The sequence below is a fragment of the Salvia splendens genome, chromosome 4 (genome assembly GCF_004379255.2).
Source record: "Salvia splendens isolate huo1 chromosome 4, SspV2, whole genome shotgun sequence".
Classification (NCBI taxonomy): Eukaryota; Viridiplantae; Streptophyta; class Magnoliopsida; order Lamiales; family Lamiaceae; genus Salvia; species Salvia splendens.
The window spans coordinates 10,131,892-10,159,676 of NC_056035.1; the positions used below are offsets into that span (position 1 = coordinate 10,131,892).

At 38.4% G+C, this 27,785-nt stretch overlaps 3 protein-coding genes across 3 annotated transcripts; 2 read left to right on the top strand and 1 right to left on the bottom strand.

Moving 5' to 3' along the window:
* Positions 1 to 22: 22 nt before the first annotated feature.
* On the bottom strand, positions 23 to 4,457 carry LOC121799284. Its single transcript, XM_042198604.1, has 9 exons — positions 4,305 to 4,457; positions 3,345 to 4,041; positions 2,066 to 3,039; positions 1,666 to 1,921; positions 1,339 to 1,563; positions 1,037 to 1,210; positions 683 to 871; positions 483 to 596; positions 23 to 387 (listed from the first exon to the last, which is right to left on the bottom strand). The coding sequence occupies exons 2-9, from the start codon at positions 3,981 to 3,983 to the stop codon at positions 58 to 60; spliced, it is 2,901 nt and encodes a 966-aa protein (XP_042054538.1). The 5' UTR covers positions 3,984 to 4,041; positions 4,305 to 4,457; the 3' UTR covers positions 23 to 57.
* A 6,506-nt stretch (positions 4,458 to 10,963) lies between these two features.
* LOC121800625 lies at positions 10,964 to 11,605 on the top strand. The gene has a single exon (XM_042200153.1). The coding sequence runs from the start codon at positions 10,964 to 10,966 to the stop codon at positions 11,603 to 11,605; it is 642 nt and encodes a 213-aa protein (XP_042056087.1).
* Positions 11,606 to 18,687: 7,082 nt separating this feature from the next.
* LOC121798652 (urease-like) lies at positions 18,688 to 26,454 on the top strand. Its single transcript, XM_042197754.1, has 19 exons — positions 18,688 to 18,962; positions 19,284 to 19,357; positions 19,884 to 19,929; positions 20,029 to 20,134; positions 21,110 to 21,252; positions 21,908 to 22,018; positions 22,723 to 22,883; positions 22,995 to 23,373; positions 23,452 to 23,560; positions 23,909 to 24,048; positions 24,138 to 24,275; positions 24,354 to 24,445; positions 24,523 to 24,652; positions 24,754 to 24,912; positions 25,174 to 25,341; positions 25,436 to 25,570; positions 25,680 to 25,751; positions 25,833 to 26,073; positions 26,213 to 26,454. The coding sequence occupies exons 1-18, from the start codon at positions 18,837 to 18,839 to the stop codon at positions 26,052 to 26,054; spliced, it is 2,511 nt and encodes an 836-aa protein (XP_042053688.1). The 5' UTR covers positions 18,688 to 18,836; the 3' UTR covers positions 26,055 to 26,073; positions 26,213 to 26,454.
* Positions 26,455 to 27,785: the final 1,331 nt, after the last annotated feature.

Here is a 27,785-nt window from a genome sequence, read left to right on the forward strand (position 1 = left end):
AATAACAACGAGTCTACAAAGATCTTCCAGTCACTGTGCATATGTCTAAACACATAACTAATCATCATCTCTCCATATCTCACGGAGCAGTTGATATCGGATAGCATTGGTACCTCCCTTTTCCTTAGGCATGAAGCTAAGCTTTGCTAATGCAGCAGAGCTCTGGTAGCTATCGGGGATGATTGTGGTCAAGGGCGAGTCGAGCTCATCTATCTCATCGTCACTGCTGTAGGATTTCTTGAGTGTCGAAAGCCTGCTACTCTTGAGCACTTGCTTCCCTACCTCTCCCACACAGGACAGCAGAGCTGCTGGCGGCGGTGAATACTTTGTAGCAGCTGAGACGTAGGGAAAGCTTGTGACCATATCCTCTGGAGAATCTGGCCTTACCTGAATGCAGAGCAAATCCTTTTCAACTTCGACATTTTGAAAATATTGTTGAGCTGATTAAGTTGAAGATGAAGATATGCATGATGGATACTAACCTCTGCACTGAGGATGTGAATTATGTAGGGTGGGATGGGATTGGGGCTGAATTCGTCAGGGACAAAGTTTTTTAGAACCCTCTTGATTATTGCTGGGCCGAACATTGGGCAGACCTTTTGAAAAAGGAAAAGGAAATGGTTGGATGAGTGTGAAGTTGAATAGGTAATGCTAGTAGACTAGAGATGTTTGGGATGGTCACCTCTTTTCTTGTGGAAACATCGGCAAGCATTTCATAGGGAAGCATCATGAGATCGCTTAGCGAACGGAGGATACAAAATGCCTTGTAAGGTTTTGGTTTGCTGATGTCCCCTAGAGTAACACCTTCGTCATCTGTTGAGTCATCTTCTAATCCAAAGAGATCTGTGAGCCATCTTGACCAGTTTCCAATCTACAACGCAGTGAGAACATTAAACCAACTGCTAACAACACATCAGTTTTTAAGGGTAAGTGGCTGAGAAAAATGTAACAAAAACATACGAAAAAGCAAGTAGTTATAATCTTTCCGGGCACTATAAAGATGATAATTTTTATGTAACATCATGTATGCACTCACAATATTTTTCAATTGTGCTCCAGTGCCAAAGCTTGCTTTGCCAGGCTTCACTGGGAGGACTTTAGTGTCACTGATGGGATCAGAAACAGGATCAGTCGGCATATCTTTGGCAGATTCACGCAGAATAGCATTGAACATTGCCACATCGAGCCTATTAACTAACTGCTGCATCACCTAAAGCAAAAAATGAATCATTGTTATACAAATCCCATTATCGTTAAAATGATGTTTCCTATCAAGCATTGACTGAGAACAGAGTGGCAATGTCTGAAATTTTTCATGCATAGGATATCGAGAGATACCAGTATAACCAGTGCAGACAAGCAGCCACATGTCTGCCCACGGGCCTGAATCGGACAAAGTCTTTCATGGGCATCTTTGAATGCTTTCCTCCACAACTCTATTGAAAAACTTGCCTGCTCATTACCACCCAGATAATTTCTTCTTGAGCTAGCTTTCTTTTTACCTGAGCTTCTTTCTCTGTTACTATCTTTGGAAACAGTGGGCTGCATATGTGGTATAAAAGTCTACAGCAAACAAAAAGCAAATTGGCCTTTAATGTATCTGAGACTAATGCAAATTAATACATGATGGTACGGTTTGGAAGACGAAGAAAACTAACAAACAACCTGCCACCATATGGACTCAACAATTCGAGAAAACAGCCACGATTCAACTCTTTCGAGCGCAATAAGGAATGTCAAGACGTCTTCCAAGTCATCGGATTCATCAATTGACTGAGACCGATGCCCCTTACCCTTAAGGCGGGCTGTGTCTGAAAGCCTTCCATCATTACTATTTATACTTGGTTCATTTGGCAGTTCTGCAGCAATCTGGCTGACAATGGACCTCAACATTATTGAATTGGATAACCAGAAGGTTAGCCTGCAAAATATTAGCTTCTCGGTTCAGTCAAATTTACGGCATGATAGAGAGGAAAATCAGTATATGTGATATCTGAAAATATTACATAAAAACATCAGGATTTAGACAATATCAAAGTTCTATATATCCGAATCTATGAAATACCTTGGTACATCGTTTCCACATGCTTTAGAAACCAGAACTAGACCAGATACGGCAGTTCTTGCTGCACTAGCTCGTTTAGCTTGTGATCTTGTTCTGCAAGCATTCTTATAAAATCTGGATAGTCGCCGAGCAGGAGCATGGACCTTATTTACAGAACTGGAATGCTCAGCAACTATGGAAAATAAACTCACCTCAGTTGCTGCTGCCTCTCTCAATTCTTCCTCAAGCATCTCGACCCTCATTTTCCATTCATTTTCTCTAAGAGAATGATAAGCTTCTGCTTCTTCTCTTTCAACTGGTGCACTGATTTTACCTACCTTGTTTAGTCCATTTGGTACATTCAAGTCCGGCGGATTCCCCCCAACATAAGCGTCGGCTAGATCACCATTTACTTTGACTGAATCATGTTTCTTAACAGACTTCTCATGCTTCAGCCGCGATGGTGGGATTGCTGGTCCTTTCCTTCTAGGAGCAAGGATATCACTTCGCGTTTCAATCTGCCTTCTAGTGGCTTCTTCTTCCGACAATTTCTGCAACAATCTTTCTTCTATACTCTGTTCGTCCAATTCAATATTTCTCCTTGCCATTTTTTCCTGAACCTTCACCCATCCAGCGTGTGCATTGTTATTTGGCAAAGCATCGGACTGCCACTCCTTTTCTCGAGCAGAAAGGGAGTACAAAGAGTTGGACTTAGCACCATATTCTCCATAATGATTGGCTGACATAGCGTCATGTGCAAGTCTATCAAAGGATTGTACTTGCACAAATGGAGTGCTTTTAGAGGCATCATATAACTCCCCACTGCTATCATGAAAATTTGTGCATGAGGGAGAAGATATGTTTAAGGGGGGGCTAGAGCTCTTCTTGACAAGTGACATGCTTCGTTCAGCAAGTTTAGATGAAGAAACATAACGCTTCACTGACTTCCATGTATCTGATGATGCACCAGCTGATGAATGATTTCCGTGTCCACTCTGCATTTAAGTGAAAATGAAGATATAATATGAACATTCATCAAGCAAAGGTGAAAGAGGGTGCGGGAGATCATAGGTGTTCTTTAACTATGGTTTCTCTCATTATATACTATTCACATTATCAAAGTATAAAGACTTACAATTATAGATTTTCAATTGAAAAATCTATATCTCTTCCTCAATCTATTTAATTTTTTATGAAATTGTGTCACATTAGCAAGAAAAACAACCCAATTCCAAGAATATGTGTTCAGCAAAATTCCAAATACAAAGTTTAAATACCAATGAATAACAAGCCTACCAACCTTCTCACTTCGAGATGGTGACGGCATTGCAACCTCAAAGGCTGACGAGCCAGCAGTTCTTGATGAACGTGAAGAGACATCATCATCTGTATAAGACGCGATTTCTGAGTCATCATCATCACCGCCATCCAGAGATGCTTCGTTCGAAAAACCAACACTAGGCGAAGAGTGAGGTGCATCTTTTTCAGTCATTTCCAACTTAATTGCCAGAGCCGGATGCACTGAGCCATTAGGGATTTTCTTGAAAGTTAACGGAACATTTACTTTTAATTCATCGTCAATCATTCCATAATCTGCCAGGTTTAGTGAAGCTGTAGCCAAGAGATGACCTCTAACTTTGTCCTTACGAGGCTCAAACAAGCTGAATTCCAAATAGTTTTTACCAAACTTTTTTTTGGCCTTCTTCCAATACAGTGTTGTGGAAAACTCGAAAGACTCACTAAATGTAATGCTGGATTCACCAGTAACAGCATGAAAGGATCCGGAGCTCTCACTACCATTTTCCCATTTAATCAATACAATTTGAAGAGACCTAAAGCTTTCTAATGGAGGCCAAGGCTTAATCTCCTCTATGGTAACCGTATATTCGACTCGAACAGCTACACCCTTTTTGTGCTTGGATTTCATCCCAAGAACCATTGCTTTGCGATAAATGGATCAAAATGTAGGCCTCTACTTGTGTCTGATTAGGCACAACCTGATCAACAAATCCAAGATATGAACGATATTATCTACTTGAATAAGTATTAACTCAGGCGTATGAAAATAAGAAAAAGGGATTTACTGCATTTTGTCAAGTTTAGCTAATACAATTTGCCAGATTGGTCAATTTTGCATAAGAAAATCATCTGTTTACGAAATGCATTATGTACACGTAATCGGAATCGTATCAGCAGCAGATCATGACACAATTAGGAAAATACAATAAATCCGAAAAAAGAAGAGGTTTGAGCCTTTCACCTTGCAATGGAAAGATGAAGAACAATGGGAAAGGAGAGTCTTCTCCGCTGATTGGAGTCCTTGTTTGGAGTAATGAGTCCACCACTGTCAACTTTCGTTATACCAAAAGAAAATGAATGGAATTGGAGTCATTGTTCGTCGCGTTAATCCTGAATTGCAGGAAAATGCATACCAAAAAATTGAATTACAAATATTTTTATCAGAATTAAGCAATATTACATAAATCAGTCGCATGGTAATTGGTATTGATATTTATACTACGACGTGGCGGAGACTCAGAGATAATTAGGCGCCAGATTTCTTAAGAATTTATTCGGTTCGTCTCTTTAATAAATAATAAGCCGTTTTTATTACCTTCTCTTTGACCAGTTCGGAATGTGATACTAGTAAAATTATTATATTTATATTTTTCAAATTATGTTTAGTTTTTAGTGAAATATTTTTTAAAAGTAAAATGTTGTTACGGACGTTCTCCGTAACGAGGCCGGATGGAGTTGATACGATCATATCCATATCCCAATTATTTAGTTGCATATTTGATTTACCATATCTTTTCCATATTTGTTTAGATATTTGTTTCTTGTTCATTAAGTTAGTAGCATTATAAATAGGAGTTATTGTTATCACTTTATTCATTCAATGAATATATTATTTTCCACAAACTTGTCTTGAGTAACAAGAATATCATATTTCGTTTCCAAATTGTTGTTCATCGGAGAACGTCCGAAAATCAGCAATTCGTGAGCTTTCCTTCGAGCACGTCGAAGGTTCGATCACCTTATCTCTCCGAGAAGTTAGCCATCCGGCCTCGTTACGGAGAACGTCCGTAACAACTGGTGCTCTCATTGAGGTACTCATCCTCCATCTTCGTTCATCTATATTTCCCAAAAAAAAAAAAAAAAAAAAAAAAAAAAAAAAATTCAGCCACAGCACTACCATCACAACCGCATCTAATCCACTCCACCGTACTCATGACGTCAACACACCATGGCCAATATACGTCGGAACTGCCGACGAGGGGGGCGACGCCGGCGCTGCAGATCTGCCCGCCGCGACACCCCAACACCGGCGACTATCGACCGGACCAAAGAGATCAATCCGGGAAGTCTTCTGTCGACCCAATCACTTTAGGGTTTGAAAAGTTGAATGCTCGCTTCGACAACTTGGATCGACGGTTGGACAATTTAGCACGGCAACCGTTCAACCGGGAGCCAAGGCAGACTCGTCGTCGCGACAACTGGGACCCACCATGGACCCGTCGGACCACTGCATATCAGCGTTCTTCATCCTACGAGCTAGATATGTACTCGCCATCACCGCCCAAGCGCCGACCTACCTGTTGGGACCCACCTGTCTATCGAGAGACACCAAGGCAACGCCCCTTCAACGAGGTCTCGGTGTATGATCAGCCGTTGGGCCATGTCCCTAACTCACGTCGGAATCAACCTTACACGGCGCGACAAATATGATTTTACTGCAAAAATTTTGCGAGACAAAAACTCAAAAATGGTGTAAATTTTGAATTTGGTGTAAATTGTTGGAGTAAAATTACTATTTGGTGTGTTGTATATTCGAAAATGGGTTTGAGTTTGGTGTAAATGGTTGGAGATGGTCTAAGACATCTCCACCCATACTCCAAAAATGAGTTTTGGTGTAGAAATCTTCTCTAACCGTACACCAAACTCAAACCTATTTTTGGTGTTTTTTATGAAACAACATCAAATATGATGTTATTGCAAAATATTTGTGAGACAAAAACTTAAAATTAGTGTAAATTTTGAATTTGGTGTAAATGGTTGGAGTAAAACTACTTTTTGGTGTAACCGGATACTGAAAAATGTGTTTGAGTTTAGTGTAAATTATTGGAGATGTTATAACTGAAAAAATAAACCATCGTTTTGTATAGGATTATAGGAGTCAATTGTCAATTAATGCGACATCCAATTTTAAGGCTATATTAAGATCATTGTATAATATCATTACATTTTTATTTAGTGTATAATTAACACTATCAAATTCGTTGAGTCATCGTGAGTGATGTTTCATTGTTTTGTAATATTCGAATTTACAGTGTTTTAGTATAATACATTGAACAAATTTGACAATATGGTCAATACATGAGATCAAGTGTCTCAAATTCGAATTCATTGATAGGCTATTTTTAAAATTATTTGTTCATTCACAAAAATAATTAATAATAGGATGAAAGTTAAATTTGGATAATCTTTTTTTTTTTGTTATTTGCAATAACTAGACCGAAACAACACTCGCTTTACAATATAGTTTAGGAACTATCCATTGATTTACCTGCTTTTCGATTCAATGAATATATTTTCAATTGAAAACATAATTTTATGATTCTCTTGCAAGAAAGTTGTAACTTCAATGATTAATTTCTAACTAACAACAAATTTTTAAATAAGTCATGCAGCAAAGAGGAAAGGTGAAGTAATCACGTTCGCAGGCTGAATTAAGTCTGCAATTTATTATTTATTGGAAAATTTGGCTCGAAAAAATACTTGAATTTGTTGATGTATTATGTATATATAGGAAAATGATTGGGCGAGAATGATAAATAGTTCAAGAGAAGGAAAATTATACGAATGCTTTTATGTTTAGGGCTTGTTTGATACTATGGTTATGTTAAGATAAGCCCAAATATGGATATATATCTGAATATTTCATGTGTTTGATATAAAACTATAATGGGCCTTGTTTTTTTCAAAAGCCCAACACGCACAACACACACCAAAACAGCTCGCCATCGCCATTCTCTTCTTCCTCCTCCTCTTTCTCTCACTTCCCCCAAATTCCACCCACCTGCTTAATCTCCCACCCTAATTCGTCCGACTAACCCCCCTCGTGTATTTTCCGCCAAATTTCCCACCCTAATTCCCCCATCGCCATTACCTTCCGATTCTCGTGTATTTTCCGCCAATTTTTTGGGGGTATTACGGCTGCGGAGGATCTCTGATTGTTTCCGATAACCATGGGTTCGATTGGAGCAGATCTGAGCCGGAAAATCCACCCCCGAGCGGTGGACGACTTCGATCGGTTGCCGGACTCGCTCATCCTATTGATCTTCAATATAATCGGAGACGTCAAGCACTTGGGGCGATGCTGCGTCGTTTCGAGGCGGTTCCACTCGCTTGTTCCCCAGGTCGACAACGTCGTTGTCCGCGTCGACTGCGTGATCTCCGACGACGATCCTTCCTCCACCTCATCCTCCTCGTCCTCCGCCTCCTCCTCCGCCGACAAGTCGCGCCACCCGATCTCCTCCTTCTTCCGCACCTTCTTCTCGGGACTCCAAACGGACGCCTGGCGTGAGAGTGACAAATGCGGTGTGTGAACGGAGACAGCAGAATGAGAGAGATGGAGCTGCCTGGCTTTGTTTTCCCAATTTGAGAACTAGAGAGAGAGAGGTGGAAGTCTTTGTCACATAGAGAGAGAGTTTTGAGAATGATAATACAAAAGTTTAGGAAAAAGAGATGGGGGTTGAGATTGTTTCTGTTTTGTGAATTGTAGAAGATGACACAAAGAGAGAGAAAATAGGAGTGGAATGGCTGTGTACGTGTAGGAAGAGTAGGGAATAGGAGTAATAGTTTATTTGTTTATTTCTTTAACTTTTAGAGTAGGGAAATAGGCCCAATAGGCCCAATAACATATATATCTAATCTGTGCATAACCCAACCAACGTATCAAACGAGCCCTTAATGTAATGTAACTTATATTTGGTGAGTACTAACTCAGTCAATACAATATTATATTATCCGCATAGGCCCCGTTCGGTTGCCTATATTCAGTCTCAAGATTAGATCAAACTCATGTTTGGTTGGTAATATTATACCTCTGGCTCAATCTGAGATTGAATCCAGGATGAATAGTCAGGAGATAAGTAATCCGGGCTGACCCCCCCCCTTCCCCCATCAATTTTCCTATTAACTATTATAATATATGTAAATAAGAACTTAAATGTGTATTCGGTAATCCAGTTGGTTGGAGTCATGGTCACTTATCCAATGTGTCCCGAGTTCGATTCCGATGGATAGCGTTTTATAATCATTTTTATTCTCTCAACTATTTTTTTCTTTTTTATCTCTTCTATTTATGCAACTTTGTCATTCTTCTTGCTATTTATTAAGCATAATGTGAATATTTTTTTTTTATTTTTATTTTTTTGGAACATAATTTCTATTCACTTCATAATTGCTTTCTTCTATCATTATACTAATAATAAAAAAAATATAGAAAAGAATTATTGTATTCTAGTATTTGTTAGTATAATTTATATCTTCATTGATGTTTTCTATGATAACATTTAAACATCATAAAAGATTCGTTTCGTATTGAAAATATTGATTATTTCGAACTTCTGATGTCACGAACATCGAAAAAATTCTATATATATTAACGATAATTTGTGCCCCCATTTTTTAATTTCTGACTTTGCCGCGGTGCATAGATATTAACTTTCCATCTCTACCCTCTGCAAATTCAGCGAATTTGATATCCTCTGACCGCCGTAGAATTAGATTTGGGGAGAGAGAGAATTAGATTTGGAAAGAAAGAGAGGATGAGAGTATCCGCAACGGTGGCGACGATCGCCACCGCCGTCCGCGCCGCTGGCAAGGCGAAGCACCGCCGCCGCTGCGCTGCATCGAGCAGCGCCGTGCCAGCGAGCAACTGACGTGGCGGCACGGGATTGGGCAACGGCATAGCCGTTGCCTTCAATTTTTTTTTACTTAAAAATCGGTATTTAATTGTAAATAATGATAAAAAAAATAAAAAAAAATATTTTCCAAATCCAAAAATATGGCCGTTTTTTTCCCGTTTTTTCTGATTTTTTTTTATTTTTTTCCCCCAAAATCATCTATAAATACACACATTCATCATCCATTTATCACATCAAATCATCTCTCATTCATCTCTCATTCATAATTCTCATACAAACTATTATGGCGGAAGCGGAGCGCGAAGAACAACAATACTACGAACAACATCGTGCCGCTTACGAAGCATATGTAGCGGCGAATACCCCCGCTCCTCCTCCTCAACGAACTAGATCAAATCGCCGCTACATCCATCGTGACCGGGAGGGAGCCCACGAAAGGCTCGTTGCCGACAAACCGCGGTTTCCGGCAGATTACTTTAGGCGCCGTTTTCGCATGTCAAAGCGTTTGTTCATGCGAATTGTCAACACATTGTCCGCACGTGTTGAATTCTTCCAAACAGGTCCAGATGCAACATAGTGAAGGCCCCGGCTCGGCTGTGGTACGTGAATAATATCACCGACATCATGTTCACGTGTATTATCTTACACAACATGATTATAGCCGACGAAGGGCCGAGGGCGGCTAGCTTCTACGACGAGGATGAAGCCGGAAGCTCAACAGCGAGGTCTCCCCCACGCCGAGGTGAGCATACGACGGTTGGCCAGAGGATCGAGACAAGGCACACAATGCGCGATACCCGAACCCACATTCAATTACAAGAAGACCAAATCAACCACATGTGGGCGAAATTCGGCAACGAGTAGTGTTTTTTTAATTTTTAGTATTTTAATTGTGTAATTTTAAATTTTTAGGATTTTAATTATGTCGTTTTTATTTTATTTGTCATTTGTAATTTTATTTAGATTTTTTTAATGAATTTTATTATTATGGAAATGTTATTGTTTAATTGAATTTTAAATTAATTGTGCTCGTCCTTGCGGAAGAGCACAGCTTGTGGGTGTTGTGCTCTTGCCAGAGAGCAGGCAGAAAAAGTGGGGCCGGGCCCACAACCGTGCCGCTGGCAAGAGCACGGTTGTGAATGCTCTAATGATTATATACATATATATATATAGAGAGAAAAAGACGATCAATTTGGGAAGAGAGAGGATGACGATTATATACATATCTATAGATCTATAGAGAGAGAGAAAAGGCGACTAGATCTGGAAGAGGGAGAGGATAATGATTATATCTATATTCATTTTCATTTGTTATTTTTTCTAATTTTCATTTTGTGTTATTTAAAATTGGTGTTTCTATTTAATTTTGCAATAGCTCGTGTAATGTAGTTAAATAATTTGTAATTTTTTATTTAATTTTCAACAGTTTGTGCAATGTGATTATTAAACCTATTTCCTATAATAGTTTTAAAATTGGTATGGTCATATTTTTTTATAATACTGTATTTGATTAAAAGGTGTATTTTGTATTTTTATTATATATTACGCATGATTTCATGGAATGATGTCTGATTAAAAGAGAAAAAATGACAGTTATAATAAGACTTTTATTATTGAAGCATAAGAATGACTACGGATTTAATAGAATCATAGAAATTTGTATTTGAAGTTTAGATATTGAAGCATAAAAATAATAATGTTTTTGCTAAATTTTTGTTTGAAAATGGAATTTGACATATATTTGTTTCTTTTGGAGCAAATTCGTTCAGCAACATAAAATATTGGACCTAACGTTTGGGAGAAGTATTATAAGGCGGTTTCTGCATGGGAGTATTTCGATGCCTGGTTTCCTTCCTCGCATACACCGATTCACACGAGCACTGATATTGCACTTAGACTAGGTCACTGGCGGAGGTCCTCTTTCCAGAGGGCTCCCGCCATGCATATTAGTTTTCTGGTTCCTTGTTTGATTGCTTAGTTTCTTTGGATGGAGAGGAACGACTGCAAACATGGTGGTCGTCATTTTCGTCATTCACATGTTATTTGGCAGGTCACTCATCACCTGCATGTGCCTGTTCTGGCCGGCAAGCTCGTCCCGAATCATTGGAGGGGATGCGCGCCGTTGGTTGATTTCATGCCTTTCTCCCCCAGACAGCGTGTTCTGCGGTCGCTCATAGTTCTATGGCATCCCCCTGATGCACCCTGGGTGGAGCTGAACACAGACAGTGCATTCTCTACATCGACATTGGAGGCAGGGGAGGGAGGGTTGGTTCGTGGTTCTGATGGAGGCCTTCTGCGGGCCTTCTGTGCTCCGATATCTGCATCATCAAGCGTTGAAGCGAAGCTTTTGGCTCTGATTCGGGGTTTGGAGATGGCTATGGAGCTCTCTACTCACATTTGGATAGAGTTGGACTCAGCAACTCTGGTTAGTTTGTTATCTTCTGGACATCTTGGCTCCGCAGATTTTAGACATCATATGACTTTGATCCGGAGCATGACATCTCAGCGGCACGTTCGCTTCTCACACATCTACAGAGAAGGGAACCGGGCTGCAGACTTTCTGGCAGGTAGGGGGTCCAGACCCCTGCCCTTACATACTTTGATCCAATCTCTGCGCCTCGGTACCTGAAGGCGCTCGTTAGGATGGACCAGCTGGGATATCCTAACTTCCGTTTCCGACGTAGAGATGTGGAGTGAGCGTGAGCTCATGATGGTTTATCTTTCTTTATACCTATCGCTTCTTTTTGTTTATTTAGCAGTTCTTTTCGCCTTGATAACATGGAGGATCCTGGCTTGTGGGACTTCTGGTTTACATTTTCATGTTCTTATTTTCGATCGTAGTCACTTTTTGGCTAAGATCATGTTGTCGGAACATTATATTTTGATCTTATTTACTGGTTGGGGGTCTGCCTAAACCCCATTATATTTTGATCTTATTTACGGGTTGGGGGTCAGCACACACATGCACACACACAACACCATATATACACACACAGCCCCCACCACACATGTATACACACACACCACCACACGTACACACACCACATATACACACACCCACACAACCTTACACGTGTACCCCACACACATTGCACACACCACACAAACTACACATAATTTACACACACTACTCAATTCCATTTCATTTGTATTTCTTACATTAACCAAGCACAAGAATGGAATGGAATTCCAATCCCATTCTCATCTCCATTTCATTCCCTCCTTATTCCATTCCATCATACAAAGAAGCCCCTAAGAACTGTGAATTGTTTTTGTCGGGACCCCGGTCAATGTTGTTTAAGCGAACCGTACGAGTGACCAAAATTTAAATTACAAAGATAAATTAATTTATCACATTTATAGATGATGCTTCATTAATCATTAGATATGAAGTAACTATTTAAGATAATTTTGTCGTCTTTTATTAATCCCATATGAAGTACTCCATTTGAGATAATTTTGTCATTGCTTGTGAAGTATTTAGAGCATCCACAACGGCGAGTAGGACGACGTCCGTCCATCCGTGCCAGCAGCACGGAGACGCTGTCCGCCGCTGGCACGACGCTGCTCGATGCATCGAGCACGTCCGTGCCAACGAGCATGCGACGTGGCAGCGTGTGATTGGCCAACGGCATAGCCGTTGACAATTTAATTTTTTTAAAAAAATTAGATTTTAATTAAAAATCTGATTAAAAAAATATTTTCCCATTTCCCAAAAAATTATATCCATTTTCTACCCACTTTTAATTTATTTTTCAATTTTTCCCCCAAAAATACACATTTTCATCTATAAATACCCCCACTTCCACACCAAAAATTCACACCACACAACACAATTATCATCCAAATTCTCTCATTTTTATTCTCAATTCTCATCCAATCTTTCATTCACTCTTACTCTTACAACAAAACAATGTCCGGCCACGGGGATCACCTCCCGGGCTCCCACGGTTGGAACCCCGATTGGTTCGGTTCACAACCGTTTCCTAGTCCGGAAACGGAATATTCGACCCCTCATCAAACCCAAGGTTCGGAAGTTCCGGGTGGTTACCGGCATTACCCGATCGACGACCAAGATGCCCCCGAAGGGAAATACAGGTGGACACCCGAGCCTAGAGCAAGGTCGAGCGGCCCCTCCCAAACTCGGACTCCTCCTACTCGCGGTGTCCGCACACCGTACACTCCGGCGGAGATGGAGAAATTGTTCAAAGCGTTCTTGTCAATCTCCGAAGATCCGGAGATTGGCACAAACCAATCCGACGATCATTATTGGTGGCGCATCTGTCGCCAGTACAATGAAAACAGGCCGGCTGGAACAATCGAGCGCAACGAGAGTGTCACGCCCGCATTTTCTAAGGATAGAAAACACGGTTGATCGCGACTAGGGGAGGATTAAAGAAGCGGGGAAGAAAGGGGAAAACAACACAACTCGACCATAGCTCGAAACAAATGGGAATAGCTCGAATAAAATCAGAGTATCTCAACAATCAACAACTCGAAAATGAATATTATCTCAGCGATATAAGAACTCAAAATGACAACTACTTAGCGGAAGCATTTGAGAGAAGGAATATGCCACGTGTGAAGACATGACACATTCTACACACTTAAATTTCTTCAACGGTCTTGCTCAACACCCACCGCATCCGTCACGCTCAACCTACACATTTTTTTAAAAAGAAAATGCAGGGCTGAGTACTTGATGCACTCAGTGGACTCATGCCGAAAATATTTTATAAAAAGTATTTATCATGCCACTATTGAGTGACCTTGGGGTTTTAACTTTAGAAATCGCCCAAGACACTAAAATCATTTACATCGTAAACCTCGTGACTGCGCAGTCATTTTCCCATAGATGTCTACCATATCTGATCCATTGATGACAAGGAATGTGGCCACATTCCAAGTCACTAGACCAGCCGACCCAAAAGACGGCTCACGATCCCCATTGGTGTACACTAGCCTGAGTAGGGACTCGCTCCCTAGTCAGACCCGAATTCAATTATCCATTGATGGCAAAAGCCACATCAGATAGGTTCCATAGATTAAAACAAAACACGGCATGACAAATATTCATATCATTTTCACATAAAAATATACTTAGGGCATTGCCCTTATTTCAAAAGAAAGCCCACCTCATTCTCTTAAATCCTCAACTCGTCTTTCCGCTGTTTTGTTTTCAAATAGCTTGTAAGGAATCACCTTTAGCATTTAAATAACACATAAATCAACACAATGAATCAAGTAAATAAATAAGATGCATGCACCCGAATTAAAATCGTTTATCTCGTTTCTCGATTTTCGATTATTCGGCGGCCGCCTAAAGTTCCTCCGTTGGCTCCTCGTATTTCCACCACCCTGTCGGAATAAATTCCCAAAATTTATTTAAGCGTATAATTAAATTATCACAACTATTTTCCTTCGCAATTATATTTATTTCGTACTTTGAATTATTCCGAGAATTATATAAATAATTCCCCACGATTAAATTATCGGCCCAATGATTTAATTAATCTGGCCCAAGACTTATTTCCTCACCCTATATCTCCAATGAAAAATAAGAAGCCCAAAATAACACAAAGGATGCCCAATGAGTAGCCCACTTTATACTCTCATTCTCCACCACTCTCGGTCAAACTCTCTCTCTAAGGATTGTAACTCCCAGCCATCACAAACATATTTGTTTCTGTTTTCTTCATTCTCACAACTCTCTCTCCACGTCTGATGTCTCCGTTCACTAACTGTCGCCGCTGCCTCTCCTTTGCACCGCCGCCGCGGTCTGTCATCGTCGCTGCGGAATCCAACAGCCGCTGCGTCGCCGCTCCGACGGCCTTGATTCCATCCGAAACAGCCTCGTTCCCACCCCGAACAACCCCGAAACCAACCCGAAACACCCCGATTACAATCAAACAGATAAGTTCTCTTTACCAAATTATGTTCCTTCGTATTTTCTGATTAATCACTGCGGGTGTTCGATTGATTGAATAATGTTTGGTTGTTGATGCGTGATGATATGGTATGTATAACAAAGATCAAAAGGGGAGGGATTTATACCTTTGGAATGAGGAGAATAAATTGAGATTGCAGGGAGGATTTGGATTCACAGGCTGCTCGATTTTTTTCCTTTTGCTATCTCAGAATTTGGAGGAATTTGGAGGAAAGGTAAAAATTTGTGGAATGGTTTGGGGGTATATATTCACATATAAATTGTATATTTGAAACTGATATGGAGTAGTTGAGATATTTAATAAATTCTTTGGATATTTGGTTTGTTAGAGAGATTTTAGGGAGTGGAGATTTTGGTGATGGGGTTTGGAAAAAAATATTTGATCAAGTAGTTTACTACAAATTTGGAATAAATAATTGAATTTTTTTTACGGGGTGTTACAGAGAGTATGGTGCGCAATGCCATATACAGAGCCAACGAAGAAATCCAAAAGTTTCAGGGGTATTACCTCCAGGAAGAGCGGTCGGCAGGGAGCGGCCGGAGCGAGGTCGACATCATAAGTTCCGCCTTGTCGACCTACCAATCCATGAACTACAAGTCGTTCAAGTACCTCAACATTTGGCAGGAGACGCTGTCGCATCCGAAGTATAGGGGAGACGTAACATCCTCCTCTAGCGGCTCCTCCAAACGGTCAAGGTCGGTATCCCTATCCGAAGCCGGCTCCGATGACGTTGCTAGCCAACTTGCCGGAGCTAACTTGAGTAGCCCCGACGCCGGCCCGAGCGGTTCCCAACGCCGACCGCAAGGAAGGAAGAAGGCGGTAGCCAACCGCCGTCGCGCCGCGACTCCATCCGCCCCCGATCCCGAACCCGCTCCCGCTCCCTATGTGCCACCTCAACCCCCCACCAACTCGTTGTGGGGGGTTTTGGCCCAACTGAATTTTGCCGATAGGTCAAATATGACCCCGAGCAACTTCGATCGCATGTGGCGATGATACGGGGTCTCCAAAGAACGTTGGGGGTATTGTCGGATGATGATTTGTCTTCACCGGGGGAATTTTTACGCTTAAATTGTGTAATTTTTATTTTTTAGTAGTTTAATTATGTAATTTTCATTTTTTAGGATTTTAATTATGTAATTTTTATTTTTTAGGATTTTAATTATGTAATTTTATTTTTTAGGATTTTAATTATGTAATTTTCATTTTTAGGATTTTAATTATGTAATTTTTATTTTTTAGGATTTTAATTATGTAATTTTTAATTTTATTGTAATTTGTAATATTATTCCTGGTATTTTTAATGAATTTTAATTTTGTGGAAATATTTTTATTTAAATTGAATAATAGAATGATGAGACCCTTGTGTTCGTCCTTGCGGAAGAGCACGGATGTGAGTGTTGTGCTCTTGCCTAAGAGCAGACAGAAAAAGTGGGGCCGGGACCACATCCGTGCTCGCTGGCAAGAGTACGGATGTGGATGCTCTTAGGGCCTACTTGGTATGGTGGAATGAAATCAATTTCTACTTTTATTGCATTCCTTTACTTGGTAGTAGTATTTTTTTCCATAGGAAGCATCATTCTATTTGGAATCACCATTCCATTCCATAGGGGAATAACTATTCCTTCCATTTTACTAAAGAATGGTTATTCCATTTCATTATTTTTTTATTTTTTATTTTTCTATATTAGATTTTAACCAAATTATAAAATATTATTATTTTATATTTGAATTCACCCACACTACCACCACACGTACGCACACCAACACATGCACACACACTACCACCACATATGCGCACGCACAAGAAAAATATTTGGTAAAAATATTTTTGAATAAATATTTTTTTTAATAGAATCTATATAGGAGTATTAATTATTTATATTTCATTACATTCCTATATTATTTGTAGTTTGCAAACGTAAGGATAGAATCAATCAAGGAATAACAATTCCATTCTTTTTGTATTCCTTGTGCTTACCAAACACAAAAATGGAATGGAATTGTCATTCCATTCCATCGTACCAAGAAGCCCCTTAATATTCAATAATTATGTATTCAAGTGATAACCTATAAAGTTCAAACACGCGCACAAGCATACGCCGACTAATCATTGGACTAAAACTGGATATTGACCATTTGGGTCTGGTTGTTGGGCTTGAGGCTTGACTTTGCTTATGGTGGATTGGTGGAATAAATCTTTTGGGAGTAACAAATCAATTTGGATTACAAACATCTAGTGGAAATAGCCTTAACAATAACCAATGAGACATGATCCAATTTTCGCATTGGGGTCATCATGCACATAAGGTCGATCATTTAAGTATGTCCCTTGAAAGATTACCGATTTGAACACATGTCTAGTGTGTCTTGGGTTTCAAACATCAGTCGAAATCAATAGTAACTTCATGCGGTTACACCAGTCATAATAAGTTTACATGAATGGACTAATCATTCAAATATGTAACTCTTGCAGCATTTGAATATATATAAATGACAACATTCATGCACATTGATTCAACTAGAATCTTATGGTAGTGGAGTCACCTATAAATAAGATGGCCACTTAATGCATTCAACACACTACGCATTCTTTGCATACTAAAGCTTGCATAAGTTCATTGTTGAAAGCTCTATCCTCACCACATTCACCTCATTAGAACTTGTTATTTCAGCAACTACTTACTAAAAATCTGAGACATAACTATTTTATCTTTGGGGACGACGCATTAAAACATAAAGTACTTTAGGAGCGTATCCTGTTTTATGGAAAAAAGATTTCCTCAATTTGGCTTATTGGCTACACATACAAATTTATATAATTTCATAGTACTTCATTGTATTTCCACGATTTGCCCACATATACAATATTTATTTAGTTTCATTGTATTTTCAATTCAATAATTCATTTCCATATAATCTTTCTCCTTTTTGCTATATTATATTATGCCTGACAATTGTTTTTTATGACCCACGTTTCTAACAGTTTCTTCCTCAAAGTGAATGAGAAAAAAGAAAGTGAAAGTGAAAGTGAATTAAGAGCATCAGCAGTGGAACGAAGCTCCCGGCAGAATTCCACGCGGAATTCCCAAAAACACCTCCTGCCACGTCATACGGACTTCTCACTGCACTGCCACATCATACGGACTTCCCACTGCACAATGGCAGAATTCCCGACGGACTTTCCACAATAAAAAAAATTCACAAATTCACAAATTAAACAATTTTCGGAATTAAACAATTAACGGAATTAAAATTTCGACACAAATAGGGAAAAAAATTCCATTAAAAAAAAAAAAGTACATTACGCTTGTTCCTCCCTCTCCGCGGCCTCCGCACACGTGCGTGAACCAGTCTCATCATGTGTGCATAATGCCCATCACCACCACTACCACTACCACTACCGGCCATTACGGATATATAAAAGAAATTTAGAGAGAGAGAAACTTGTTAATACAAGTGGTGCGAATGAAATGAAGTTCAACGGGATGTATTTATAGAAATTAAAAAAAACATTTAATTCAATAAACGGGAATTCCGCCCGGACGTCCGTGGGAGTCAATGCAATGGCGACGTCCACACGGAATTCCCAGCGGAATTCCGCGGAACTGTGAATTCCTCGACGGAATTCCGTATCCGTACATGCCACGCACAATAGCGGATGTCCGCCACAGAATTCCCGCACGCCGGTGGGAATTCCGCGGTGACGTCAGCCACCGCAGATGCTCTAATTAGTGAATATCCGAAATATAACTGATCATTTTTAAAAAGTGTGCTCTTTTTGGAATCTGTGGAACGGCCACCAGTGTTGGAGCTACTGCACTGGGTTTGACTAGGGAAGAACAATAGCAAGATTCCCACAAACTTCTCATTCAATCAAATTTCGGCTCAGGATAAACAAAAAATATACCCGAAATGAAGCTGGCGCCCAGGGAAATTGAGAAATTGATGCTCCACAATGCGGGAGAGTTGGCACAGAAGCGTTTGGCTCGTGGATTAAGGCTTAATCACGCCGAAGCCGTCGCTCTTATTGCAGCCCAGGTATATGCTTTCTTCATTCATATTGTGTTTGTCTCTTTGTTTTGGCTTGAAGTTAGGAAAGCTTATTCTTTTTTCCACTATATTGCAAATATGAGTTAGTTCATTGTTGTGTATGGCTGCTAATTGGTGCGTTTTTTTTGTGTGGCTTTACTTTCCTTGTTTGGATTGATGTTTATCGAGTTTTGTCATATTTTAATTCAGTTGAGTTCACAGAGCCTTGAATTCGTTTTGTGTGTAGGTGTGTGAGTGTCTTTCACACACTCTCGCTCCGTTCTATGTTTATTTATGTATCTAATTTATGTTCTTGTGGTTTATTGATAGATATTGGAATTTGTCCGGGATGGGGACAAAAGTGTGGTCGAGTTAATGGACCTTGGAAGACAATTATTGGGGAGGTACCAATAAAGAACAATGTTTAGAAGTTTATGTTTTCATCTTGGTGTTGTGACAAAGAGGATTTTCGATGACAATGATACTTGTGTGTTTGCTAAAAATGACAGTGATACTTGTATGTTAGTAAAGGCTGGACCTGCCATTTTTCATGCTTTGGTGCGTGGTTAGTGAGCTGAAGAGAGCCAAAAGATATTTAACAGAATTAATGAAGCTAATAATTTGGATTATGATGAAGTGGAGTTTCGCAATGGGATAGGAATATTATATATAACCAAACTCTTTTGTGGTCTTCTATATTTGTGAGACAATGGATGTTTAATTATAAACTATGTAAGTGGACAGCTTCTGGATTGTGTTTTGAATATGAATCATAAGAGGTGTTATTGACATGTATAAAAAGAAAAATTATTGGTGATTTATTGTGTGAATCACTTCGTGTTGGTTGTTTTCTTTGAATTTTGGTGAGGCTTAACCAACAATCTTCAAGACCACTTCAGGTTATATTGATAGAAAACTTATGTATTACAGGAGACAAGTTCTTCCTTCTGTCCCTTATCTATTGGATTCTGTTCAGGTATAAATTCTTATTTGCTGCAATAAAATACTTGGTCATCTTTCTGATTAGAAACAATGGAATAAAAAATTTATGTTGGCTACTGATCTGCATATATAGGTAGAGGGGACCTTCCCAGACGGGACAAAGTTGATAACGATCCATGACCCTGTAGCATGTGAAAATGGAAATCTGGAGCTAGCTTTGCATGGCTCTTTTCTTCCAGGTAATTATATTGATAATTAATTTTACTGGCTATCCAGTGCACTTAATTCAAACCCCAATCAAGAATGTATTGGTAGCTCAAGAAATAGAAAAAACCCCTTCAGATGCAGAAGTTGATCGAACTAAAATTGGTTGCTTGATGGCTGTCGTTGCAAAAGAAGTTTAGGTCATCATACCCCTCACCCCACACACAAAGGGGGCAAGTTTGTTTTTGTTCAGTCCGGAAAGAATGTTGATTGTGTGATTTTTCACTGGTTACGTGGAAATTTCTAAAACACAGGACTTTCCTGTGAAATAACTTATAACTAGGTTGATTAGCCTCTGAAGAGCTAGGTAACGTTGTTTTATCAAGTGTCACTTCTCTTCAGAGTTCATGTGAATGTTAAGGTTCTATCCCGTGGATCTCTGTATTCAAGAGCATATTGCCTAGATGTTTTATAAGTTTAGCTGTGATCACCAATATTGCAATCTAATTGGTGCTTCATCCGTTGATTGTAGAAGCACTGGCCTGAGTTATTGAAGTTAAGTAAACTAACTTGGACTTGTCTCAACTTGCTTCATGGTGGCGGACAATTGGCATGAAGCAAGATGTTCATCATAAGGACCTTAAGTGCATATATCAATCAAAGTTACTTAGACTTACCTCATAGGGGCTGGCAACTTATAAGAAAACTAGGCACAGTAAAGTTCTTGACCATGGATATTTTACTAGTTCATCTGTTTTCTGAAGTTTGTCACAAATTCATTCATGAGAAAACTTTACCAGGTATATCTCACTCTGTGATGATTATCCGAACCCAATGGCTTCATTAGATAGTACAAAAAATGGCTTTTTCATTAAAAATCATTAGTTCGTTACTAACATTAACCAAGTTAGTAAGATAACACCAAAGTTATCTCCACTTCTTCTGTTTTCTCATCTTCTTTGTAGCAAGTTATTTTACTTGATCTGATGGCTGTGTTTTTTCCCCTGCAGCTCCTTCTCTAGACAAATTTCCCCCAGTTGAAAGTTGTAATATACCTGGTGAATTGATATGTGGACCTCAACATCTAACCATCAACTTAGGAAGGAAAGGCGTGGTACTCAAAGTAACTAACACTGGGGACAGGCCTGTTCAGGTAATTATATCTGTCACCACATAGAGATCAATCAAATAGTTGAATTTAAAGGTTGTTTATAGTAAGACCACTTAATTTTTTTAGAGTATTCTAGTTTCGTTATAGTAACTAAGAAGATTGTAGAGGTACTAGGGATCATTTACCAAATTACTGAATAATTCAACTTTATACTGGGCAAGGGCATCTGGTTTAATGCGATAAATCCTGGGGGCATGGAAGAGATCCTAGGTTAGGGTCACTTATTTCTCTGTCGTCCAAAAAATTGTTTTGAGATTAATTAATTTTTTTTAACAATTTCCTTGTAAATTTTCTTGTTCACCAGCTTGAGACAAACATGTCCAACCCTGTTGATTCTATCTTTCTCTAAATTGAGCATGTTGGTATGTTGCGTAGTCTTGTCTACTTCTATTCTGAAATAGATAAGGGAATTTACCGGTAATGTAGTTTAGCTATTTAGAAAATGCACCAGTCCAGTGTGGCTGTGGCCTTTGATGGACCTACTTTTGCACCACATACCAGTATTCTTTATTAGATACCGAACAGAAATATGAATAGCTATTTTGATTTTTTTGCACAAGTTCTGCCCTAAAGATAGGACTAGAACTGCTATATACCAGTTAAATTATTTGAAGTTTGAAATCTTCTTCTTCTTTAGGTTGGAAGTCATTATCACTTCATTGAAGTCAACCCACACTTGGTTTTTGATCGAAGGAGGGCATATGGCAAGCGGCTAAATATCCCGGCCGGAACAGCCATCCGTTTTGAGGTTTCAGTTTTAACATGTTTTTCTTTATACTAGGCATATATGCTAAGTGAATTTATAACGATTAAGACTTGCTAAATATTTTAATATTTAAATGTAAAACTTGAGAAGTTGTATGATATACTTTGTATGTTCATGCAATCTTCTGCATGTTCTATCATATCATTTGGGTCGAACAAACTTATATAGCATGGTTGAACTGTCAAATAATTGGGAGTATTTCACCTCAACTCCGTGCCTCTATTAACAATTTTTTCTAACAAAAATTAGGTAACACTATTGTCTACAGAACTCAAACTCTGGGTAATTGGCTTGTTTTAAGTCTGGCCTTCATTTTAGCTGATTATTATAAATCTAAATGTATAGGTAAAAAAGACTTTACTAATCTATTTGTCAGTATGTTGGAAAACACTTATTTTTTTCTCACATGCTTCATCCACTGTTGAGTTTGTTGTAAATGGATCCTTGGGATCTACTCATCATCAGGATTGATTTCTTTTCATATAAAAAGGTTGATGGAAAGCTTCGTGTACATAACTGGAAAGAATGTGGTGGGTGAACTGACAAAGCATAGTAACCAATCTACTTGACTGCCATAACTTCTTGTCATAGCTTTGCATGTCCTAATTTCTATATGATGAACCTCCATTTTCTTCCTGCATCCACATGCATGAAAAATGAATTACAATTTTGTCTTGCTTTTGCAGCCAGGGGACACAAAAAGTGTTTCACTTGTCAGCATCAGTGGAAACCAGATCATACGGGGTGGGAATAATCTTATTGATGCACCAGTAAATGATTCTAAAATCACATCTGTGATGAAAGCTGTACTTGAGCAATATGGTTTTTCAGAAGAAGCAGATGCTAGGTCATTGATATTCTGCTTTTTGTGAAGTTCAGAATATGAATGTCTTTGAAAAAATTGCTTTGTTATCATGATTTTAATTTCTAAACTCGCAAGTTTTTGTATATTGTGCAGGGAATTTGTGACTGAAGAAGGATCTTCTGTTTCTCATTCAATGTCTCGTGAAAATTATGCTAATATGTATGGCCCTACCACTGGTGATAAAGTTAGGCTAGGGGACACCGATTTACTTGCAGAAATTGAAAGAGATTTTGCTGTGTATGGCGATGAGAGTATATTTGGTGGTGGAAAAGTTCTTAGAGACGGAATGGGGCAGGCTTGTGGATATCAATCGTGTGATTGTTTGGAGACGGTGATAACAAATGCTGTAGTCATTGATTATACAGGGATTTTCAAGGCTGATATAGGCATCAAAGATGGTTATATTACTTCTATTGGGAAAGCAGGCAATCCAGATATCATGCATGGAGTGTCAACCGACATGATTATAGGAGTGAGTTTTAAGTTTGATTTATCCAGTTTATGGAAGCATCAAGTTTTATAATACATCATATGTTTATTTTCTGGTCAGGTAAATACTGAGGTTATAGCTGGAGAGGGAATGATTGTTACTGCTGGAGCAATAGACTGTCACGTACATTTCATTTGCCCGCAATTAGCTTTTGAAGCAATAACAAGTGGTGAGGTTTAAAATAATGGCTTATGTAAACTTCATTTGGGTCACAGAATGGCTTTTGCAGCTGACAACATATGTTCTTCTAATAGCTCATGGAAACATGTGTCTGTTAAGTCTGTTAAGGTCTGTCCATCACAGAATCGACTGTCGTTAATCGTTATAGCTTCTTACCTTTCACACCGAGGAATGCTCCTATGGTATATCATTAGCTAGCAGATATCGAGTTTAATTATCTCATTAACTTTTTCTAGTGAATAATGATGCTGATTGGACACCCCTGATTCGAAATTGTTAGAATCAATCCTGACCTTTACATCCTTATTTTTACTTAGTTTATTTGAATAATATGTAGGCATCACTACACTAGTGGGAGGTGGTACAGGACCTGCTCATGGGACACGTGCCACGACTTGTACTCCAGGACCATTTCATATGAAGCTAATGTTGCAATCAACAGATGACATGCCTCTCAACTTTGGTTTCACAGGAAAAGTTAGTCCTCTATTTCATTAGATTGGAAACTATGATTGCCACTGATTTCTTATTGTCTGCTTAACCATGTTTCTCTCCATCAATTTTAGGGAAATTCTGCCAAAGAAGAGGGCCTACATGAAATAATCAAAGCTGGAGCAATGGGACTGAAGCTTCATGAGGACTGGGGAACTACTCCGGCTGCAATTGATAAATGTTTGACTGTTGCAGATTTATATGACATTCAGGTGGTTGCTTCCTCCTTAATCAGACAGATTAAGCCTCGAGACATGCAACCCCTTATTTACTTTCTATAAACATTTTAGGTTAATATTCACACCGACACATTAAATGAATCTGGATTTGTTGAGCATACAATTGCTGCATTCAAAGACCGTACTATTCATACTTATCACAGGTAAATAAATCGCATTTGTTTAAGGGCGTTGACGTTTGCCTTGACTAAGTTCGTTTGTGCACATCTCTTGTTACCAGTGAAGGCGCAGGTGGTGGTCATGCTCCAGATATTATCAAAGTTTGTGGAGTAAAAAACGTTCTCCCCTCTTCAACTAACCCGACCCGTCCTTTCACTATCAATACTGTAGATGAGCACCTCGACATGCTTGTAAGAAATTACTGTGACTAGTAATGCTTTATAGTTTATGATTAGAATGTCACCAAATGGAAATAAGTTGGTTTTCAAGATGATCGAGATATATTCCGCAGATGGTCTGCCATCACCTGGACAAGGATATCAAAGAGGATGTTGCTTTTGCAGAGTCACGGATTCGTGCTGAAACAATCGCTGCAGAAGACATTTTGCATGATATTGGAGCCATAAGTATCATATCTTCTGATTCACAGGCAATGGGTCGCATCGGAGAGGTTATCTTTAATTCTACACTTTTTAGTTCGTTGTCGAAACTCTTACTAAAGACACTATATAATTACATGAATGATGGATTTTGCTCTAAAGAATATATTCTGTGGCTCTCACATACTCAGAAACTTGAGAGTGCAAATGTGGCATTTCAATAATCTTGCATGTAAAGGATAGGGTTTTGAGTGATCAACCTTTGCTTTGTAGGCATAAGAAATCCACATTTGGAAAAACTGCTCACATTATTAGTATTCTATTCTTGACAGGTAATTTGTAGAACTTGGCAGACTGCTCACAAGATGAAGTTAATCAGAGGAGAACTTGAAAGCAGTACACCCGGAAATGATAATTTGCGTATCAAGAGATACATTGCAAAATACACAATTAACCCTGCTATAGCTAATGGTTTTTCTGAATATGTTGGTTCAGTTGAGGTAAATCAACATTAACTGTAATAATCTTCACACTTATCATCTAATATATGTTTTTGTTTATAAACTAAGAATTTATTTGTATAACTGGGTGCAGGTAGGCAAGCTAGCTGATCTTGTTATATGGAAACCAGCATTTTTTGGAGCCAAACCAGAGATGGTGATAAAAGGTGGCACAATAGCATGGTCTGACATGGGTGATCCAAATGCAAGCATTCCAACTCCAGAACCGGTAACTCAGATGATGACCATTTTCGTTTGGATCTCTTGCTTCGTATCCATTTGTATTACCAATCGAGATCCCAGAATGCTCCACTTTAAATGAGTTCATGTTATCATAGGTGAAAATGAGGCCAATGTTTGGAGCTTTTGGCAAGGCTGCAAGTTCCAATTCAGTTGCTTTTGTTAGTAAGGTAAACACCATGTCTGTCTCCTTGTCTACAAATGCGAAGATAGAGTTATTTTCTCAATGTTTTTTGCTTTACATATTACAGGCTGCTTTAGATGCCGGAGTTAGAGAGCAGTATGGACTGAAGAAGAGGGTGGAAGCAGTAAGCAATGTAAGAAAGTTGACGAAACTCGACATGAAGCTCAACGATGCCCTTCCACACATAACGGTTGATCCAGAGACCTACACTGTGACTGCAGATGGCGAGGTTCTTACCTGTGCGGCCACAACCACTCTTCCACTTTCAAGAAACTACTTCCTTTTCTAGCTCTCATCCATTTTTTCAGGTACCATTCCTGCAAATAACAAAATGATACATAACCAAGTCTCCAACAACTGATTCATTCCTTTCTTAGGAGTATATTTTAATATCATGTTTATTTCAATATTTATGCATTTAATTTTAATGATCTCAATGTGATACAGAATTGAGTGACCACTGCAATGTCACCAAATAGGAATGTGGATTGCAAACCAATAAACTGCTGATAATTTTACCATTCAACAGAAGCTTCTGTCACGCCATGATGATTATTTATGACCATAACTATCAATTGGGCTCTATAGATATTTTTATTTTACTTGATGTTAACATTATTTGTCTTATGTAATGTTATGGAGCATAATTGGCATCTTAAATTCAAATTCAAAATGATTAAACGAGCAAAGAAATACTTTTATTGCTTTCAGAATTATCAAATAATTGCGAAATTTAAAGCCCCCCAAAATTTGAGCAGATAAGTTTCATATGAACAAAAATTCAATTTCCGGAAATGTGATGTAGGAGTATTTTATAGTTCATGTCTATTTACAGTATATTTTATTTCTTGAGATGCATTATAGGAAATTATGAAATGAATATATCTACATAATAATGAAACTACTAGTACAAAGACTAAACTGATATCAAAATAGATTTGAAAAACTGGTGGGAATTAAAAGATAACATAATATGTAGTGCTGGTTTTGTAGTAAATTTAGCAGAAAATGGTGGACCATGTATTGTGGTTGGAGCTGCCATATGATATATCCTTTTCATTTGCCTAAAACATGGTATATCGAGAGCTATTTTATCTCATAAACAAAGTATGCTCTAACCTCCATTTCAATGATTAGGTTTTTTGGGGACAAACGCTTCTTAACGACCATTTATGACAAATTTTGTGGAACATTAATGTTTCATTATGTTTTGTTAATTTTAGTTTGGTATCTTATTCAATACTCTATTATCTGTTCCTATGACCAATCCGAAAAACACGTAAAATAGGGTTGATTATATAATGAATATTGAGAGAAAGAGAATAGAAAATTAACAATCAATTCTGTTCTATATTGGCCTGTTGTAATAGTACATCATAATTTCTCTTACCATCAAACTACACAATTAGTACTCTACAAAATAACAAATGAATAACTACTCGAAATATCCATTAAAGTTACTTTTTGACCTTTATTTTTACTTATATTCCTTGTAGTAATACTCCATCCGTATTCAAAAAATAGAAATATTTGAAATAACTTTTAATGCACAATTAGTAAAGTAAGTGAGAAAAATTGGTAAAGTAAAAAAGAGAAAGAGAAAAAATAGTGAAAGTAGAGTTAGTGGATTATGGGGTCCATGTCCTAAAATAAAAAGATTCTAAAGTTTTTATTTTTAAGGAACAGTCCAAAATGAAAATGGAGTAGTTACTATTTTTAAAAAACGGAGGAAGTAATTTTTTCTTCTTTTCTCAAACCAATCTTTTGCCGATTTTTTTCTTTCTCTAATTTCAGTCATTACTAATTCTCCAAGCTTAGTATGAGCTACATATAATTTCAAACAATTTCAACAAAATAAAAAAAAAATAGTCTGGTAAGGGCTTAAGCCCATCCTTCTACCAAGTGTGTTCACTACTGTCTGTTTTCATCAACGAAAAATAGTCTTTATAGTACATGAAGAATTATTGGAGTAACTAAAAAAAAACATAAATGTTTTTTGAGGGGATTAGTCCAGCAAATG